The sequence below is a fragment of the Wyeomyia smithii genome, chromosome 2 (assembly GCF_029784165.1).
Source record: "Wyeomyia smithii strain HCP4-BCI-WySm-NY-G18 chromosome 2, ASM2978416v1, whole genome shotgun sequence".
NCBI lineage: Eukaryota > Metazoa > Arthropoda > Insecta > Diptera > Culicidae > Wyeomyia > Wyeomyia smithii.
The window spans coordinates 35,690,946-35,713,986 of NC_073695.1; the positions used below are offsets into that span (position 1 = coordinate 35,690,946).

The 23,041-nt window shown below is 35.4% G+C and overlaps 1 protein-coding gene across 1 annotated transcript in view; it reads right to left on the reverse strand.

Moving 5' to 3' along the window:
• LOC129724507 (uncharacterized) overlaps positions 1 to 23,041 on the reverse strand; it is a 589,670-nt gene that overhangs the window by 56,688 nt on the left and 509,941 nt on the right. The window contains exon 13 of the mRNA XM_055679461.1: positions 2,562 to 2,637. Coding sequence (XP_055535436.1) covers positions 2,562 to 2,637 — 76 coding nt within the window. The remainder of the gene's footprint in view (positions 1 to 2,561; positions 2,638 to 23,041) is intronic.

The window sequence follows — 23,041 nt, forward strand, 5'->3', positions numbered from 1 at the left end:
TTCTGCTCACTACTGCTTGCTGAATATTGTTCACTTAAATTTATTTATTTTTATTCGTTTTTCCGTCTTGTGAAGGATATAATCGCGATAGATAGGTTTAATGATTTTTTTTGTCATATTAGTGAATTAATGTTTAAGATTAGATAGGCCGAAAGCCGTAACAGCGAAGGGGGAAAATAAACGGATAAGTTTTTTTTCTTCTATTCATTTTGTATGTTTATTTTCGTAGTGCAAAGTGCGGGGCTGCACTAGCAAAGATCCGGAAGTCCGTTGGAGGTACTTGACCGCCCTTTAAAAATTTCACCGGGCAAATAAATAAAAGAATGTACAGGATGACCCCCTGTTACAAAAATCAAAAAACGGCTATGTCGGATAGATTTGACCTATAATGGACTAGTAGTTTGGAAGCTTCTGTTATATGTCCAATCTATCCGCCATTACCGCTCGTGGAAAGCTGGATAGCAAGGATAAAAAAACACTAAGCAAAAATTTCGTAAATGCGAACCGTTTATATTCGAAAGAATGGACCAAAAAAAAAAAACAAGGAGTTAGTGAAATGACAAATGACAATGAGAGTGACTTTTGAGAGAAGGTTGAACTATCCAGGATGTTTGTTTGAACTCTAAACCTAACTTTCTTATCTTTCAGGAATCACGAGAACCTTAACTGGAAGGGAGGGGTGTCATACAAATGAAACACAAATTTCGCCATTACTCAAGAACGAGTCAAGTAAATGGGTCCAAATTTAGCACGTGGAAGCTTTCAAAAGCCAAAAATATTTCTATGGTGATTTGACATCCCTTTCTCCTCTCTGGAAGGGAGAAGTCTCATACAAATCGAACACAAGTTTCTGCATAAGTTTAGAACCAATCAGGCAAATAATCTAATTTGGAATGTGAGGATTTTAGTGTAAAAGAAATGTTTCTATGTTGATTCGACACCCCTCCCTACTCTTGAATGGTGGATCTCACACAAATCTTTTTCACCTATTTCAAACAAATTTTCTTGAAAACAGCTTGAAATGATGATACACAGAAGCCAAAAATCACCCCAAAGACCGTTTGATTTCCAAAATGGCGACTTTTGATTTCTGAAAAATAGCCAAACTGAGTGAATAAGATGAGTATTCCCGTAATCGGTATGATGCACAGGAACCAAAAATTGACCTTATCTTGAATTTTCAAGGGAAATACGGCTTTTTCAGTCTTAGGGGTGTATCAAAACGCTACTAGGTTTTATGTCCGACGTTTCGGCCTTTGAACTTGGCCTTCCTCAGGGGATATAAAGTTGTACCGTTTTTCGTTCAGCGTACAAAGCTTTACGATAGGTTGTCATAGCTATCTATAGGATCTCTTTCAAAGTACCACATCACAAAGCACGATGCGTTGGTGGATTTAATTTCTATTTCTCTGGTTCTGGTAACACCAAAATGGACTCTTATTTATCTTGAATTTTATTTCCAGAGAGAGTTATTTCATTAGTGTCAGGTGAATGTTATCGACAAACATGTAGTGTTAGGTAAAAGTTATCGACAAAATCGGGATGAAATTTGCCGGGTCAGCTAGTGCCCAAATAAAAGAATTTGTACTTTTTTTTAAGTTGCATTTAAGTATAAAGGGAGAAGAAATGTAAGATGAATGAGTCATTGGATTACGCAAATGATGGTTAATCTACAGCATCCGACATAATCAGGGGGAAAAATAAAGCAACATGAATAGAAACATTTTAAACGTTACTCAGTATTTTTCTTAATCATAAAAAATAGAAAGCGGGTATAGAGTTGGGTAGCAGCATGGTAAATAACAAGTTTTAAGTAACCCGTTCGTGAGTGCAAGAGATGTGCATCTGCCATTCGGTTGACAAAAAAAAAATAATACGAAAAAAATACAACCGCTTGCTCAGTAGAACTACGACGGAACAGAGATAATCGTAACAACCAGAAGAAAGCTAAGATTAGCGGGTTGTGGCCAAAAGCGGTTGGAAGCAGTACCACTGAGAGGGATGATCAGATCCTAATGAAACATCTGACCGAAACATTTAAAATTACAAAGCAGAAACAAACAAATACACAAGCCAGATGGTCGAGTGTAAGCCAAGCATAACAAGACAAAATTCAGAAGGAACAGAATGTCACGGCTTTGGTTCTGTTTCGTTCATAAAAATTACTGATTTTTTTATCGTCCGAACGTGCGTGGAACCACAACTTCTATATAGGTTTTTTTTTGTAAAAGATACAAATTCTGTAATGTTTTGATATTTAATATTTTTAACTGTTATTTTTTTTTCATTTTTCGCCGATTTGACACTGATTGGAAGCAACTTTTCATAAGATTTCAAGCAATTTACATATACTCTATGGATCAAAATTTTACAGATTTGAAAAATTTTATAGATTTCACAGATTCAGATTCTTGGTAAATTTTGCATATTTTTACATTTTCTCGAGTTGTTTTACGATAAATTACAAACATAGTCGCTAAAGTAATTACTTACAATTTGACTAAAGAAAAACATTTATGCACAAACATCATTCACTATTGCATATATGATGCTTGAATTACCTTCAGCACGGCTAATCGTGAGGTCCTTGACACTTTGATGATGTGCCACTGTCCCATGGAAAGTGGAAATTCACTCCTGAAATGAGATAAATAAAAGAGTTATTATATTAGATGCAAAATTACAGCAATGTTTACTAAACTACAGTAGTGTTTTCTCAAACACATATTCTTAGTGATAAACATAAATTGTATAATTTAACATATATATTCTCCGTTTACTAAAATGATGTTATAGATAAATATTCAAAATGTTTCATCTCTCCTAGGAGTAGAATTCAAATCGCTTCGTCATATCATCGTTTCGCCCATCGGATCCGTACTGCGTCGACCCGGACGGTTCACACATTGCAAATATGCTAACGTCTTCCAGCATATCGACCTCTGCGTTTGCTGCTTCCAGTGGTATGTCCTGCAGGCGCTCCATCTCGATTGTTAAATTTAACGACTTTTCCTCGTTTTCCTGTGCGTTGTTAACTTCGACCGGCTTTGTTTCCTCAGCTTCTTCCTCACTATCCGAAAGTATGATGATTTCATGCGAGCTGCACGTGTCCAATTCATTCAAATTGTAGGTGCCAACAAAAATAAGTGAATCACTTTCGTAAATATATTGTTCATCCATTGCAGATTTTGTTAATTTGGTCTCCGAAAGTTGACGCTGTTGACTGTCCATTTTCAGCAGAGTTCAGAATCAAAATTTTAGACATCCAACAAGCGCATACTTTGATTAGATTTAAAAGCTTCTCCTAGTGAAATCGTCTCTGTGCCTAATCTACCTAAATGAGTACCTATCTAGCGAAGAAAAACCCATCGCCTCAAGGATTGTGCAATATTGAAACACTCAACGGCAGGAACTAAACGAGCCGAAATATCCTAAACCTCTTGAGAACTTAGGCTAGTGTCTGTGCAAAAAGCCCGGACTGGCAAAAAGAGAACCCTTCCGATGCAGGCAGGCAGGCAGGATGCACATTATACGGCTCCCGTTACTACGGCTACGGGGACATAATTTATCCACCAGTAGGAGGGCAGCCGAGATGCGGATGCCCGACGAGAAGTCGTTAAACTATTGCATCCTGTGTGGGTGGGCGGGTGAGTTTGGGCCATGTCGTTAGTTATGCTGCTAGGTGCCACAAGCAGGGAAACCCCTACGCATTACGGACATTTCTAGCAATGATGAGATGGCCCTTACTTGATTTAATTGGAAGGAAAGAGCTTCAACAGTTTTATTAAAAATTTTGAAGCACGGAAAGCTGCTGCTAAGTTTCAACCATACTGTGGTTGATTATTTGGCTGAGTTGTGAAAGTGGCTTTTCATTGGACTCCTCAAAAGCGCAACGTCCATAAAGTCCATTCAGGGTAATTTTCGTTTTCGTCTACCGTCATGACACCATTAGTTAGTCCAAATTTATCGTGCTGGGGTAAAATGGTGATAAATTGGACTGAACCATAAATTAAAAGTGATTTTATTATCGCTACTTGAAATTTCTATTGGTTCGATTTTGCCATTTGGGCATCTAGCATCCGACAAAACCGCTAACCAAAAATTACTTACAGAAGGATTGCTAACTCTGTGTCAGAAATTGATCCGTAAATGTTTAATAAAAACGATCTTTTCTCGACGGATGGTCTATTGCAAACCTCCCAACTGGGGATGAAGATGAAACTATGAACATTTGATGATGACCATAAACATTGTTAGGAACGGTTTTGGCGGTTCTGTTTCCCGTCTGCATTCTGAAAATTTAATGGATTGCTCAGCCGCTTGCACTTGCAGAGTACTCCGGATTGAAGTATTGCAGTGTAGAATGTACAAGTGTTGCATTTTTCTGTTGCAAAATAGATCACAATGAAATGAGAATTATTTTAAGGTTTTAAATACCCTTGCTTACTTGTGTAAGTTTCCCAAGCAGCAAAATTTTTTTTGATCATGCATCGTAACAGCAACTTGAACGAAACAACAATTGCATGGAGTTGTAGGTAGCAAAACTTTGTCTGAATAACGATTCATCTCCAATTATTTCTTGCAAGTTGATGAGGATTCAACACTAGTTATGAGTTTATATTCATTTTTGAGTTTCACTCCTTTTTATTATTTCCGAAGTTTACTGTAGAAGCGCTTGCAAGTTTATCGCTCAGTTTTTAATTCTTCAATTCAACAGCAATTCAGCCTGAAATTGGACTTCAAGGCAATTTCAATTTTATTTCTACATTTTTTTTAACATTCACTCGATAGTAAAATTTATATATATTTTTCTATATTTGGCATATTTGTTATCATTTATATCCCTTTCGGTATGTTTGACACGAGTCCGAATTAGGTGAAAATAATAGATGTCTAATTTTTTTTCGCTTCTCAAAATTTTATTCCTTTTCTGGCTACGCAACTGCATCATAACAAAAGGAAATGTTTATTTCATGTTCGTTAATCGCAAATTTGAATATTTTTTGTGATTCGATTACCCGGAGTGAAAAAAAAACATTACGCTGGATAATCAAGTCCGACCTGTGTAAGGCGAACGACCGCGCAAAAGTTGCTGTTCCATAGCTTGCGAACACGACAGCAAGTTTATAAGGGGCCATCCACATACCACGTGGACAGATTTTTAACGATTTTAACCCCCTCGCCCTGTGGACAAATGCCCATAAAAATTCTTTTTTTTAAAGGACCGTGGACATTCCACAAACCCCCCCCCAAAGCTGTCCACGTGGTATGTGGATGACCCCTAAGTATTATTTGTGTATAAGTCAGGGTTTATTCTTCAAATGCCGTTTACACATTTCAGCAACAAAACTAGCACCGCGAAGTACATTGTTGGTGTAAATTTTCTTGAAGCAACGTTGCAACTTTAGTTCTTACTTGTATCTTTGAAATTTCATCGTTCTTACAAAAGATGTTTCTTGAAAACACAGAAACTAGTTAGTGCTCTCACATTATTTTTATATTATGTTTCAATTATTGCTTGGATTGCCATTGTTAGTTTAGATTATCCTTTTATTGCAACTTTTGCCATCTTTTCAGTCCCAGTTTTTGCTCATATGATTGATCACTATGTTTCTTTCGATTACCTAATCCAAATTTTTCTCATTACCCTGCTGAATTTACAGTTTCCTTTTTTTCTTCTGCTATTTTCTCTTACCATTTATTTGTTTCATGTCCGCTTTCCATGTTTTTCATTTCTATATTTCATTTGCTTTTCCCATTTCATTTGCATGTTTTCCTCTAACATTTCTTTTATTTTCATTTCGATCCCGCATACTCTAACATTTTTCCGTTCTGACACCCTCTCCATTATTCCTTCACCACTCTTTTTTACATAGGAGAAGGGGGATGTTTTGGGATGGGTTAGTTATATATCAATATTTATTCAGATTTTATTTTGTGTGTTCTGCCACAAACGGTGACATATCAACGTTATTACATATATATTAAATTTTATTTCATTAGTAGATTGCAATTGCTTTCGCAGTTAAGTGAATATAATTGTAGGAAAATTGTAAACCTACTTGTCAATTAAAAAAATTGATAAAATTTCATTTCATATTTTTTGACCCAATATTTCGAATATTTTTTTTTCAGTAGAAATACTAAGAAAGACGTGTTGAAATGAAACATTCAAAAATTACATGATTGTTGTTAAATCTCGCAGAACAGAAAACAGACTCAGTTGTTAAGAAAACAGACTCAGAAAACTTGAGAAGAGTAAACCAGGCGAAATTTAGGTAATTACATGAAGGAAAATGACGAAAACCATTAAAAAAGAATGTGCAGGGTTTCAGATTGCGAATAAATATTCAAACAATGAGAATGCAAAACGAGACGCCAAAATTTTAAATGATAACAATAGTTAAAAATGAAAATAAAAAACATAATAATAAGAATAAAAAAACAAAAATCGGAAACAGTTATATGTAGCGTATATCACAAAATGGGTCACTAGCGTGTATGAGAATATCTTTCACTGCATCATATCTTCACGCATGTTTGCTCTTCGAATATTATCAAATTTATCTCAGCAGTGCACACCGCGGTATACTCCTGTGTATTCTCACTACAGCAAGTGTTTTAAATTTTCTGCAAGCGGCAGAACAACAACACAAGGAAGAAAAAAGAAGCGTGGTTCAAAAATTGTCACAAGTAGCTCATACTGGACAAGAAATGAGCGGTGAATATTCGATCTGGTGTTTCTACATGTTGAAGAAAATAACAAGCCTAACAACTTAAACGCAAGGAGGAGAAAATAGTGAAATTACGGCAAACAAACGTTCAATAAATAAAAAAGCGAGAGAGAGACAGAGAGAGAGAGAGAGAGAGAGAGAGAGAGAGAGAGAGAGAGAGAGAGAGAGAGAGAGAGAGAGAGAGAGGAAAGAAGGAAAAACCAAAGCGATAACATTTTTAAAAGAATTCATTTCCTCTTTTAAATAATTTACATATTTCTTTCTCATATCCCTCCCCGTTGCTCCTTTCTATCTTCCTTTCCCATTTCCATTTCTTTTTCTCATTTTATTTTTTACTATCCTTACCATTTCCAATGCCCACATCTTTTCGTTTCTTTTTTTTCGTATTCCTCAATCCTATTTTCCTTTCCATTTCTCTCTTTCATTAGTTCTTTCTTTCCCTTTTCTTCTTTTTTTTATTTCAATTTTCCATACCCTCATTTCCGTTTGGATTTACCATGAGAATTCAATATTTCGCTTTAACGTTGCCTATTTTTATTTCACTCAGTTCCTTGCAACCCTCCATTTTTCTCGTTGTTGTTTCAAATTTCCTTTTTTCCATTTTTTAATATATTACCTTTTCCTTCTATTCGTATCGCTAGAGCATTCTTCTATTATATTTGCATTTCCAGAACTTTTTTCTTTTCATTTCCGCAACCTTTTTTTTTTAACACGCCGTCATTTTGTTTTATCAATGTTCGTTTTTGTTTCTCAGTTTGTTTTCTCTTTCTTCTTCTCTTTTCTCAGTACGATTCTCATTACATTTTTTATCCTAGATTTTTCAACAAAGTACCAGCTTAGTACCGTACCGTTCTCATGTCCGTTTTATTTTTTTTATAATTCCAAAGATATACTAGATCTTCAGCAAGAAACAATGGAAGTGTAAGAGCATAGAGGAGAATTTACAAAAATATTAGAAAGAATATAAACGCAGAAGGATATCATAGAATAGTCATCATCATTACAAATCTAGGAAAAACTAAAGAGAAATAGAAGAAAGAGAAGAACCAATTACGAAAGTGATAATGTTTTCAAAGCAATTTTTTTCTGCCTCTATGTTACTTTATTTTCATTACCTTTTCATTCCTTTTTCACATTTCCGTTGATCTTTTTAGTTACCATTTCCCATTTTTCTTTTTACTATTTCCGTTTTCCATTTGCATTTGCTATATCATTCGTTCCATATCTTTTTTCTTATTTTCCTTTTTTTTGTTTTTCTCTATCAAATTTTATTCTTTAATATCCCTTTCCTTTTATCTTTCCAATTTATTCTTGCCATATTTCGCTCTTATTTTTTATTTCAGTCTCTCTTTCTTTTTTCGGTTAAATATTTAAGTATGTCGTTGCTCTTTTCCACTCATCTACACCTCTTTTACATCCCATTTTTCTTGTTTTCTTTCCATTTCAATTTCTATCTTTTCCATTTGCATTGCCTTCCCCATTATCACGTCAGCATTCTTCTATTTTGTTTCCATTAGCAATATTGCTTTCCATGTGTTTTCACTTTCATGTTTCTCATAGTTTGTTCTCATCTATCTTTTCCCATCTGTAGCCTCTATTGTTCAACTTCAACTTTCTTTCTACCATTCTCTTATCTCACTTGTTTTCACCAATGTTCGCTCCTATTTTTCTCCGTTACATGAGTTTATCATTATGCTTTTTGTTTATATTTTTCCCAACGTTCTTATCTATTTTTTCTATTTTTACCATTCTAAACTTAGGAATAGTTAAAGTGCTCAAACAGAACAAACGAAGAGAGTTAAATAATTATAGTTAGAACTAAGTAAAAAAAAAACAAAACTATGAAAGACAACAGAATCACGGAGCTTTAAAACAGTAGCAAACGGGAGATGTGTGAAGATAGTAAAACGAAAGAAATTAATGAACTCAATTAAAGACTTTTGTGAGGGGTTAATTACCAAGAATTGTAGCAACATTGAGAAACATTTTCCGTTTCCTCTTTACCTTTCTTTTTCTCATTTCCATTTTCCTTTCCTTCACATTTCCGTTTTTTAATTCTCCCTGCTTCTTCTCGTTTCACTTTTATGATTTTTTTTCACATTTCCATAGCACATTTCCCTTTTCACATTTCGCTTCCTCACTACTTTTTATAAATGAGCAAGATCGCGCCAAATGACCAATGGTCGAATATCGACAATTTTTTATTTGAATGAAACTTTGCACATGTATTTGGCTTAGCAAACTGAGCATTTTTCACAGATAGAGAGATTTTGTACACCCATGAGTTACATTCTAAAAGGGCGTATGCCGTTTGGCATAGGTTTTATTCGAAGCATTGTAGCCCAGAAACCGTTGGTTGTATCGAAAAACTGACTGATAATGAGTTGTAGGCAAATAAAAATGCATCATAAAAAAATATACACTGTACAAAAAAAATATTTTTGACCAAAATAATTAAAAATAAACATTAAAACATTAAAAATAAACTTTTTTTTTAAAGAAACTTGACGTTAATACGCAACTTTAAAAAAAAAGTCCAGGATGAAGAAATGAAAAATATTTTTTTTATGGTAGATTATTTTTCTTATAAAAATTCTAATTTCAACATTTTTCAAAATATTTGTATTCTGATGATTTCCCTTGGTAGGAAACATTCTAAAGGCATCGGTTTTCAAGTTATTTTAAAATTAAGCTCGAAATATTATTAATATTTCGGAAAATACACGTTTTTCTTAATTTGTCCATGGTTCTCCAGCAAAAACCATACGTTCATTGGAATGCTTGATCAAAAATATACAATTCATTCTTTGACAACAAAACAATTGGATAAATAACTCAAGCGCTAAACCTTAGCCTACCTACACGTTCCCCCTTGCCGAATGTTTTATGAAGAAAAAATATGTTTGTCGTGCAACACTACCTACTTGTTTACTAATAATAACTGTTTGTAAAGTACGCAACCAATAACTACTGGGTTACCTATAATATCTGTTTTCGTATATAAATACGATTGCACCACTACAGATGTGTTAGTAACAGTTTGCATTTTGTGAAGATGAATAAAAAGAAAATGGGATACACCAAGCCCAAATGCTGTAAACCCTTTCTTGATCATCGGTGCTCATCAAGCTTACGCAAATTAAACGAAAACGTTATTGCAAAATTAAAAACATTGAACAGTCAAGCTCATTTTAATACGTCTTTATCAATTTGTGATTCGTGTAGTTATTGGAATGATAGTCAAGCCACCATTCATCCCTTCGTTTTTTACTATTCAAAATCTGAAACACTTAAGAATATCAGCTTCATCCTAATATCGGAAGTACTCCATCATGATACTGTTGCGGTTCAGGTGTTCATTGTCAAATTAATGAGTTTTTTGAAAACTCATAGATAGAGTTCAAAAAAGCGATATAAATGTCTGATGGAGCTGCCTCACAATATAAAAATAGAAAAAACTTTGCAAGTCTTTGCAAGTTCGAAACAAAATATAACGTCGATGCGGAGTGGCATTTTTTTTGCGACTTCCCATGGTAAAGGCCTATGCGATGCAATTGGTGGCATATTAAAACGAATGGCAAGAAATGCAAGTTTAGCTAAAGAACATGAACATCCCATTACAAGCGCAAAAGAATTGTATGATTGGTCTAATCAGAAAAGAAATAAAAATTCATCAAAAATGTCATTTAGTTGGGTATCATATGAAGAATATGAACAAGGAGTAACAGAATGGAGCAATATTTTCAAAAAATCTATAATATTAGCTGCCACACAAAAGTATTACTCTTTTGTTCCGATTTCAGAAAATAAGATACAAACGAAGCTGTTTTCAAAAGATGACGAATCATTTACTTATGATGTATATAATATATAAGGTGAAACTAGTTTTGTAAAGTATCTATGTCATAAAAAAATATGTTCCTAAGATAATAAAACTCGAAAATAAATATTTGATTCTTTTATATATTTATATCACTTAGAATATTTAACTCTTTTCTTGAGAACCGTTCGCCCAATCGTTTTGTTGTCAAAGAATGAATTATATATTTTTGATCGAGCATTTCAATGAACGTATGGTTTTTGCAGGAGAACCATGGACAAATTAAGAAAAACGTGTATTTTTCTGAATAATTATAATTTTTCGAGCTTAAATTAGAAATAACTCGAAAACCAATGCATTTAGAATGTTTAGTACCAAGAGCTTTTTGATTCAAAACGACTCTCTGCATCTTTTAAAATCATCAGAATACAAATGTTTTGAAAAATGTTTGAATTAGAATTTTCTTATAAAAATTAATCTACCATAAAAAAAATATTTTTCATTTCTCCATCCTGGACTTTTTATTAAAAGTTGCGTATTAACGTTAAGTTTCTTTTAAAAAAAAATTAAATAAAAATTCAACTCTTTTTTTTAAATTGAAATTTTATGTTCATTTTTTATTATTTTTGGTCACAATTTTTTTTTTTTTTTGTGCAGTGGATATTTTTTTATGATGCATTTTCGATTCGCTACAACTCATTCTCAGACAGTTTTTTTATACAACCAAAGGTTTCTGGGCTACAATGCTTCGAATAAAACCTATGCCAAAAGGCATACGCCCTTTTAGAATGTAACTCATGGGTGTAAACAATCTCTCCACCCGTGAAAAATGCCCAGTTTGCTAAGCCAAATACGTGTGCAAAGTTTCATTCAAATCAAAAATGGTCGATTAAATTTTCGTGTATTTCCAGGCGATTTGAAATGATTTTGCTTAAATGTTCATTCTTATTTCTCTATTCGTATAACACTTTGGTACTCCTTTTAAACATAAATTTTCATTTCTATTTGAATTTTGTATTTCAAATTTTTCTTTCTTATTTTACGAACACGTTCCCCTCAAAAAATCTGGAACAACAGAAATTTTCGAAATGTCCTCTACTGTCCCAAAAATTATGATAAATTTGTGATCTTTGGAAAAAGCTTGGATCAAGTTCGGTTTAGATCTTGGGGAATGGCAGGTAAAAGAATTTTCATTTTTCAGGCTCTGCAAGAGTCAGGTAGCAAGTGTTAAGAAAAAAATATTGTCATCGTGCCACCACTTGCTTTTTTTTACCCTACACGTTCATAAAGTTAACGTAAAAAAACTAAAACATTCTACAACTTTGCAAGAAGATGTCCTGGAGATGTGTGGTCTTCGGCGAAACGTGACTTTTGTATGCTCTAAAAAATCTTAAAACATATTTTTCTTATAAAATGTAACTAACAAAAGGTCAAAAGAAAAATCTAAATTTTAGGTAACTTCCATATAAAATACTTTGTACTTTGTACGCAATGAGAATATGAATTGCGATAACTCAACAAAGGTTCATATTTTTACATTTTCCAAAACATTACCGAATCAATCATTCCCTATCTTCTAACACAAAAAAGTTAGGCTCTTTAATACATGGAAATTGATACAATTGTAACATATGCTCGCCGTTAGGCTTGTTCCACTTAGTATTTGGCCGATCTTTTTTATCTACTGCAGCACCTCTAGTTGTCGTACAGGGAAATTAATGACAGCCGTTTGATCTGGAAGGTTTGTTTACCTAGCGGTGAAAATTTCGTCAGGATTTTTATACGCTAAGATGGAACGCGAGAGACGAGAAAAAAATGTGCACATTTGCGTTCAAAACCCAACATGGTCCAGGGGGAATGATCACCAAGGCTCTCAGACTACCGAAATCGACTGTGAATTTGCTCAAACAGTACTTTGACGGTAGATCGCGATGAACAAACCAAATGTAGAAGTGGAACATTGGACCGGAAACTACGAGCGAAGGCCATCAGGGCAGTCCAGAATAATGCTGGGGTCTCCCTCCGTGATTTGGCAAAAAGGTTCAATGCAGCACATAGTACAGTTCGAGGAATCTGTAGGTATGCGTAAAAAAATTACGGTCGTATCATGCCAGCAAACAACCCAACAGGACGCTGAAACAGAACCTGGTTGCCAAAACCCGAGCAAGAAAGCTATACGAGCAAACCCTGACAGAGTACAACGGCTGTATTTTGATGGACGATGAAACATACGTTAAAATAGACTTTGGATAAATCCCAGGTCGGAAATTTTACCTTGCTAACCGGAAAGCGAATGCTCCAAGGTTCAAATTTGTGCTGTTGATGATTTGGCAAGCCATCTGAAGCTGTGAAAAGAAGTCACTACGCCCATGATGTATTGGAATGGTACAAGCAGAATGATATTAATGTTATCGAAAAAAGGATTAATCCGCTAAACAGCCCACAGTTTTGTCTCATCGAAAGATATTGGGCAATAGTCAAGCATAAATTGAACAAGTGTGGCAAATCAATCAAAACATCATCTGATATGGCGAAGTGGTGGAAAAAAATGGCCGATATGGTTGCTGTTGCCACTGTGCAGAAATTGATGTGGGTATTCGACGAAAAGTTTGAGAATTGATCAGAAAAGCAGACAAATAATAAGTATTTTTTGGTTGAAATTTAATTAAAACCCTGCAAAAACATATTTTTTATGGATAAATCGGAAATTCTATGCGGCCAAATTCTAAATGAAACAAACCTTGCTCCAATATAACTGGATTGGGCAAGTGAAATTTACAGTTTGTATAACTTGAGCTAAATTTCAAGAAAAACTTCTGCCATTGCCTCTTTTTTGTTCATAAAATTATTAGAAAAAATTGAAATATGCTATAACTTTGTAAAGCACAGACCTGGACCTGGAAAAAGATTTTGAATTAATGTTAAAATGGCTTAGAAGAGAAATGAGACTTCAATAGTTTTAGAATGATAATATTGAAGAAAAAAAAGAAATAAAGTAAAAGATAAATTAAATAAAGGAAAGTTAGAACCACACTTAAAAGTAAAAAATTTAAACTTGTGATAGAATGTTACTAAATTAATACTAAACTGACTAAACTGACTGGATTCATTCATTTATTTATTTATTTATTTATTTATTCATTTATTTATTTATTTATATATTTATTTATTTATTTATTTATTTATTTATTTATTTATTTATTTATTTATTTATATCATCTGACGTAAAGTCTTAATGAATGTTAAAAGAGCCATTAAAAGTTTCTACTATTAGTTATTCTATGCTTAAAAATACGACTTGGCTCACCATACTCAAATAAATGCTCTACGCTCGTGAAAGTTCTTACGCTAAACGCAGCAGGTTCATAATAACCAAAGTTTGTACGGTGGTATTGATTTACAAGCATAGAAGAGGGCCTCAGCATGCGTTGAGATGCACGAAAATTCATCATGGACAGCAGCTTCGGGGAATCCAGTTCAGCATTCAAAATCTTGGCGATAAATACAGCCTGCTGTAACTTACGGCGGCGTTCTAGAGTGTCAAGTCCAAGTGGTGACAGCGGTTCGGATAGGGTGGTAGGTTGGTAGGATCACGCCAAGGTAAATCTCTCAGGGCCAGTCGAATGAATCGTCTTTGTACACGTTCATCGCGCAGGTTCCATGACAGCTGGCGTGGAGTCCACACCACACTAACGTTTTCAAGTAAGGGGCGCACTAGCGAACAATACAGTTCTTTCATACAGTGAGGGTCCTTGAAGTCGCGCGCAACTTTAGCGATGAATCCCAATTGCCTAACGAATGAGGAAAAAAATCCGAACAAACTTTCAATTTCAAATTAAAATCTTGCGCAAGTTATTTTTCTATACTTGTTTGTTTATTCAAGTAAAGTAACGCATTAACAAACCTCATAGGAAAAACTCAGCTCCACATCGCGCTGATTTCCTGATCCTCTGGGATTCTTGCTTTATAGCTTCCTGAATACCGGATGTTTCAATTGTTTTGACCTCCTTCTTGATTTTCTATCAAACAAAAGACTTTTTTGCTCTGTAACCTTTATGGTAGACCATTCGCTTCAAAATTGCTCAGAAAGTTTCAATAGACTGCAGCTGTGGCACATTTTGAGAATTGTATCCTTTCCGAATAAACCCGATATTGCCTTGCCGCAAATTCGTTGAAGTTGCATTTGCATAGTTTGACAATACAAGGTCTGACCAATATACTACTTTGTCATTTTTATGGTACTTATATTTAAAGTTTTAAGCCCATTTCATGCAGATACTTATTCAACGTTTTTGAATCAATCGGATATTTATTGATCAGCTCACGATATGATTACGCCGACCGACCAGGCGTTTCCGCTCTCAACTTCGCTCGAGCTTTGCTCTCTTGCAAAGTGCATTTTCGTCCGGAAACAGGTTTTCTTTTGAAGGTATTTCCATTCTCGAAGAGTTTGTCAATAATGTATATAAACGTTTTTTCTATATCCAAGATCTTAAGAATAGTGGAACACTTCACTTTTAGATTTTTCTTTATTTCGCTCACAAAAATTGCAAATCAATTTACGACGATCTTCTTCCGACCACGCCTTTTTCCCAACTAAGCGTCACTTGACCGAATCGACTAGTCGTGTTACCTGTTATATAAAAGTGGATCTTTATTTTGTGAAAAAGGAATTTTCGATTTGTGCAGCACTTTGGAATCGTAGACCAATTTTAAAGTTGTTCGAATTTTTTTCCTCACACGTTACTTGCTTTCGAAATAACTGCAGCGCGATGTTTATCAAAAGTAAGCTTCCGGTCAAGAATAACTCCAAGATCAGTTACGCAATCGACTCTGCGCAGCACATCTCCATCGACAGTATAGTTGAAAACGATTGGCGTTTGAGTGCGATGAAATGTTATCACTTCACATTTTGTAGTACTTATAATCAGAGAGTTTAGTTTACACCACGTCACAAATGTATTTAAAAGTGATCGTAAACGATAACAATCCTCGATGTTGCGAATCGTCAAGTATATTTTTAAATCATCGGCGTAAACTATTCTGCAACCGATCCCAAGAGCATCAGCGACGTCGTTGAAGAAAATAATGAAGAGAAGCGGCCCGAGGTTACTACCTTGTGGTACACCAGACTTATTCGTGAACGCAGACGATACACCAGATCCCAGCTTGACATGTAAAATTCTATCGCGCAGGAACCAAGACGGGAGATTTTGTTTTAAAATATTTTATGGTCGATTCGGTCAAACGCAGCTTTGAGATCTGTGTAAATGACATCGACTTGTACTTTACGTTCGAGTTCTGAAATGCAATGCGACGTGGAATGCATTAGATTCGTTTTCACAGACTGTCCGGGGAGAAAACCATGTTGATCCGAAGAAATGTAGTTGCGTGCGGTACTCAATACAACAGAGCTTACAACAATCTCGTAATGTTTAGACGCGGCAGACAAATTGGTTATTCCACGGTAATTTTTGACATTGCGACGATCACCACTTTTGAAGACCGGGAACATGAAAACGTTACGAAAGAGAGAGACGCACTTTTCACTTTTTATAATTTTACAGAATAGTTTTAGAGTATTATTTTAAAAAATACATAAACAGCCGGTACCACAAACACTGGTAAAACCATTCAATTCTAGTACTGATTAGTAATGCTTCGGAAGAAGATGAGATTTTTTTGATGATAAATAATCAAAAAATCTCTCCAAATAACAGCTTATGGGTGGAATCATCAAATGGACCCAACCCTGTTATCCGTGTTTTTTCTGTTCTCAAGTTCTCTGACGGAAAACTTTAACCCATAAGTTCCACTTGCTCGTCTCGTTATTTTGGTCCGAGAAAACTTTACCCGGCCCAACTGTCAACTCGGTTCAACCGTTGCTGGAAGAATAAAGCACTCCCCGCCTTGAACTTAAGTTTCTTTCCCCCTAGGTTACCCCGCTAGGCTTACCGTGTGCTCAAATGGAACAGCGCCATAGCATGTTAAGGTAATTCAAAAAGTGATTCTACGGAAGAATCAGCAACCTAAAAGTCAGACAAATCGCATATCTTGGTTATACTACTAAAATTAGCAATAGGAATTTTAAAGGAAAATTGAAAACCCACTTACGAGAAAGATCATTATGAATTTAATTTAATATCTCCAGCTGGTAAGCTTCGTTAAAACAATGCTACACGATATAAAGTTGAAAAAAAAAAAAAAACCTGACACCGTTACCCACAACTTCCACCATGGTGTCATTCTGTATTTTCTCTAAAAAGCGGGGGAGAATGATGCCATCAGATAATGAAAGATAACGTCGATAAATTGCTGGGTCAGAGCCAGCGTGAACAAACAGTGCAGTGGGGGGGAGACAATAGGAATGATGACATTAATCCTTTGCCGGTAAGTTTTCCTCCTCTTGCGGTGTCACTGAGTCGAGAGGGGGGGCCAACTAAATCCATCCGATCCTGAAGCTCTGATACTGATGATGCCGGTCGAAATGTGTTGCATGTGTTGGAACCGCAAAAAAAATTGTTTGCCTCACTTCCATGTTACCCATCGAAGAGAAAAGAGCGAAGAAAAAGTCAGCGTTGGTGGTTGGATGACCAAAAATTTAATTAAACTTTTTAGCTAGCATTAAAAATTTAATTTAGAGTTCGTAATTGGATTCCACCCGGCGCTAGTGTGTGGGGTTTGGGTTACTTTTGTAACATATTTATTCTTTTGTTTGCTAGTTTGGGAACGTTTTTCTAGGCCGCCAAACAAATCGCCCAATTAATAGATGGTCAAAATTACTGCCTGTCAAGTTTTTCGTCCATTGACATTCTTTGTACAGTTTTTAAAGAGTAGTAAAACGGCATTTTTCAATTTTGTTTAATTTTCTCTGCCTTCCCAAGCCCGGAACGTTGAGCTAAAGAATTGTTTGCTTTCTTGGCAAAACTGTTTCTAAAGTAAATTATAAAAGTTAATCTTTGCGCAATGGAGAATATGAACAACTTGTGCAGAGCCAAGTGGAAAGATAAGACCCGATAAAAATCTCACCGTCTAGCCCTGCGGCTTACAAGCGATACAGCCGAGTGTTCTTCCTTGAGAACGACGTTCAACCTAATGCGTAAAATAAACTGCTATTTTTCTAAACTCATGATAATATCGATGTTTATTCAAGTTTAATGAGTTTTTCTCCATCCTCTCTCCCCACCAGCGGGCACAACAAATCGGACTTGTGACCGCAAAGTGATGGAAACCGCTTCCCTGAACTCACTTCATGTAAAATCCTTACGACCTACGACAAGTTCAAATCCATCAGGACGAAATGGGGGCCGTAGTATAGTGAAACCGCTTCGCGAAATGTTCTCCTTTCCCAGTTCTCCGCGCCGTGGTAACCGCGGGAATGGAATTTTATTTAATTTTCCTGATGGTTTCCATCCGACAGGCTCTCGGGCGGGAAAGCTGTTGGTAGTAGTATGCATTTGTCTACGCTTCACCGGCCAGTAGCCGATGCACCGCAGACAGCAGCCAATTGCATTTGCTTGCTCTTGTTTTTATTCTTGTCCGTCCTGGTTTTCTTTATCGCAAGCAGCACTTAGTGCCGGACAGAAAGCTATCATTTAAAAATGCAAATGAAAATTTAACAGCACATGGCAACTGGGATATTACTTCGCTTATTCGTTCGCTCGAAAAAACGACAAAAACTCCCCTAAAAACGCTCGCCCGTCCTACTTTCGCTGCGGTTTAATATTTATTTTACTCCGTAATGCTGTTTGAGATATAGCGCTACTTTGCTGGAAGCTTCGTTGAATGTTAGACGATAAGCGAAAAGATTTTCCTTTCTTGTGTTGTGATTTGCTGAGCTACAGCCAAACGCTAAGCAGCACAGCGAAACGGAAAGCTTGAGGCAAAACCAAAATTTTATCAAACATGGGACTGCAGTCGTTTAAGAATAGGTTAGGAATGTGTGTGGGAAAGAGATTTTCTTTTGAAGTACAGTTTGTGTTAGTCTCAGTAAAACTGCAGCCATTCAGCTATGATATTTAGTGATTTGTGTTATTTTTCACTCTTAAAATAATGTATCCAATTTGGCTCTCTCAGCTGCTTATATAACTATATTTTCACAAAGATATATATTTTTGAAGAAAAAAAAAATCAGTAAATTCCTTGTAGCGAAAAATTATTTAAGGAGAGTGAAAATACTGTCTTTTACTCAGTGAAATATCGTATATTCAAACCTTTCGGAAGGAATACAAGGTCGAAAACGAATTGATACATACAATGTTTTTTTAATAATTGTAGAAAAGCTACTGTCACGACACTGTCCCGCTTTTTATCACTTAAAGTAAATGGGTGTAGTGTGGATTCTGTAAATCTGAACCAGAGAGTTCAGAGCATTTGCTTTGCTTTTGCGGAGCTCTTGCTTCCTCTAGGTACTTTTAACTCCATATTAAGTATGGAGATTAAGGAATAATATCCACCAAAAAAAACTTTTTTTGTCAATTTTTCATTGGCTTAAATCATGCTAAAACTATCCTAGAATCAAAATCTACATCGCCCAAGTACTGATCTTAACTCAAAATTTGTTTAAGTCAATTTTTACCGAACAACTTTTATGCTCCAAAATAACATTTTTCGTTTATTTTGGCGATGCTTGTTTTTGTCTTAATTTCGGCTTTGTTAACTAGTAGAAGTTACCTATGATCGATAACGTTTCAAATTTGCGGTATAGAGGTCGCTACATCAAGTTTCGACCGTTACAGCGTCTCTACAGCACGTGTTTACTCACAATTTCCCTTTGTTTAGCCGATCAGCCATTCTCGTTGTGTGCGTTCTTTGTTTGAGTTTTTCTATACTTTTCAACTGTGAGTTATATTCAAAAGTACTTAAATGTGAGTGACAAGTTTGAGTTTTGCGTGGGATCGGACGTCAACCGCGTCAAAGTGGCTGAACATCGCATGTCTGATATTGCAAAAGAGGCTACGCGCAGCCTTACATCAGATAACAAAAAGGAAGTAGAGAAAATAAAGCCCAGAAAGAACAATTTTACGGCGCAGGGATAGCTGACTGAAGGTGAAAAAATTATTAGGGGCTTTATTATTGCGATCTCAAGAAGAGATTTATAGCATTTTGAAACTTTAAACGCGTTTTTCTCAAAACCATGTTCTCAACATTGGCGAGCAGTAGAACCTGAAAAGTTTACATCCGATTGACTTGAAGAATTTTTTTTTTGATTATCTAGTGGAGTACACACGATTTTAGCGATTGATTAACAACAACAAAAGTTATAATCAATTGAAGTCGATTTTTTTGTCGAAAAAGAATTTTTTTTCAAACCGTTGCCATTTTGCGAAGAAAAATTCTAAAAAAATTATCATGTGTACTTCACTAGCGACACATATGTAGATAATGAAAAAAATTTTGTTTTGGTTTATAGGTGGCGTTAGGCACGACTTCTACTGCTCGCCGCGGAAGAACTTTAAAAAAAAGCAGTTCACAGCAATCGCTGTACAGCCGCCATTTTGTAACAAAAATAGCAATACAATTTTTTTTATAATCTCCAAGAATTGCTTAATCCAATGATATATTATTTATACATCTTACATCTCAAATGTCCTTAGAAAAAAATCATGAATAAAGCCTTGTTTTTCGAGCATTTGGTGGATATTACCCCTTAAAGTGAGAGGTCTCGTATTCTCATAGATTTCTCATAACACGATTCTCATTCAAGAATACTAGTCCCATACACAGGGCACGATTCCAATGTGAAAAATCTTAGGGAATCTATACGAAACCTATCGGTGCTACGAACATGTACATATATGAGTTTATTCTATCCGGGACGTCAGTCAGGTTAAATAGTTTGTCCGTGTTGGCATCATTTGTTGAAATTTGAAATTCTGTTCGCATATTCAGAGAAATTAAAGCAACTTCGACTTGATGCTAGATGCACGCAAGGTCCATGTTTAGTCGCAGTGTTTCAGAGGAAGCTAAACAAAAAGACTGGTGATATGGATATGGATTGAAATGGATTTGTTTTAATGAGAAATTTTCATTTGTTAACATGTGTGTTTGGTCAATATTGCTTCCAGACATAAATTTGGTGTACTTTCAGGGCAAAAATAAGTTACAGGATTAAAGTGGCAAGTTATTCACTCTTAGTAAAATAAATATGTTGAATTTTTTTTATTTCTTCGATTCTCAGAAACATAGTTCGATCAAGAAAAGGAAGCAGGTTTACCATTCTATCTCGTTATATATTATTCGTAATGATGTTGGTTACATTCTTCAACTTCACCTGAAGAAGATTTAAACTCATTACGACACGTTTTGCTCAGTGTTATGCTATACTGTCATTTTTTTTTACGCGGGAGAAACGTTCCTCGTAAAACACCGCGTAAAAAACTATAATTCAAAATTAAACCGCCGTAATCGAGAAATTTGCGTAAAATTTAGCTGCGTAATTTGAAAATTCGCGTTTATGACCGGGGTAATTCAAAATTCTGCGTTAGAAACATGATTGATTCGAAAATCCGCGTTTATACAAAACACAGCGTAAAAAACTCGTAAAACCCGATGAGAAGAGCAAAACAAAATTGTAGCAGAAGCTGTTAGTGTGTTATGAAAAAAACCTTCATGTTGTGTTTTCAATTTTTGTCCCGTTAGGTGTTAAAATAACAGAAATTGTAACAAAAACGATTCCACTAGTATCAAACCCATATCAAGCGCTTTTTTACTAACGTATCAGCTTTCTAACAATTTCCTCTTACGATTCATTTAGATTCTTGAGGTGATTCCTTCTCCATGAGAAGATTTTCCACATGCGATTTAAACAGATTCTGCCCGTATCGCAGGAACGATTCCTCCTCGATTCTGTCACCGAGTTATAGATATCCTGGAAATTTGTATGCCTGTAATTTCTTTTCAGACAGCTTGCAGCGCATTCTAGGAAACGGTCGTCCAAAAACCCATTGAATCTGAGATATTTGGCCCAGGACCAGTAACCCCTGCTTCCGTATTTTTACCCATTAATGACCAATCTGTATGAAAGATTATCGAACTTGGTGGAGTAGTTGGTCCCCCTGATTGCTAATTTGACGTTCTGTATTAGTCACCTCCTACGGTTTATCAAGGTATAGTATAGATTCGATCCAGTCTACGTTCTCTACAATCGGATTAATTTCAAAATCTCCCAGTATACTTAGATGTCCAGTAAGATCACCTTGGGCCACCATACTAGGGCAACATATGATTATTTGGGTCTAACTAAAACCGTATAAATCCAATGGATCATCGCAGGTTTGGCCTAGTGCTTAGTGTCCGCGGGTTTTTTTTCTAGTTTATAATTTGTCATAACTGGAGAAGGCCTGGACCGATGAAAAAATGTCAAGACGAGGAAATGAAAATGATGTGTAGAACCAGATTTGAGTTTTGACATTTACCTCTAGAAGCACAGTCTGCGTCAATTTGACTCCTCGCTTTTAGTGACATTGCCCTTCGTTTTCAAATAGTGCGAAAACGTTCTCGCTTTACAAAAAAATGAATTCTGATATTCGATATGAATCGATGCGTTAACACCGTAATGGTCACTCGTTATTTAATTTTAAACAAAAACTTGCATTTTAAATATTTTAAAATTCATGCATCAATTTCACGCCAAAATAAGTTTATCTTTCCAGGGTTAAAATATATTGATCAAAATTTGAACAACTCGAATATATTTTTTTTAATAACCTACCATAAAGTTGAAGGATTATTGAACATCTTATTTGAACATGGGGAATATCAGAGCCGACATTACAAACTCTATGTTTCGTTTTGTGTTACCTTTCCCCTGTTTGTTCGTTATTCATTTTGTCAGTGTCTCTCTTGTTTAAGTCACTGATAACCAATCACGGGTGCTGTATTTTTTTACTAAGACGCTTACAGTTCCTAAAAGAAAATAGCACTCCCTTTCTGGATGTAAATCTTGCGATCACTGTAGTACTCAGACGTGGAAAACTCATTCTCTCTTCTTCGATTAAAAATATGTGGTCGTTCTTAAAAGGGCGGTTGGTTTTTGTTTTCACAAAACTGGGAACATGCCACAGAAGAGAGATGCAAAATGTGTAAGATGCTGTTTACTGTGTTGGTCAGACAATGCATAACTATGCATAATTTGATTATGCGTTTAAGTGTTGTAAAGAAGCATAAAACAGTTTAGATATCGCACTAGGTTACGCAACATTTTATCACGCTGCTGTTGGGTCTTTTTCGAACTAAATTTCTATTTTTAACAACGGGTTTTACCCGTTAACACGCAAGTTCATTAAGCAGACAGTATGTGAAGTAGGGAGAGCGAAAAATAAGCGAACTGGAAATATCCCGTCGGGATGCGGTATATTTTTCCAAATCTGTAGCATATTTCCAGTTCGCTTATTTTTCGCTCTCCCTACTTCACATACTGTCTGCTTAATGAACTTTCTGTTGGGTGTTGCATATTGCTGAAGAAAACGAAAATTCAATGCGTGCT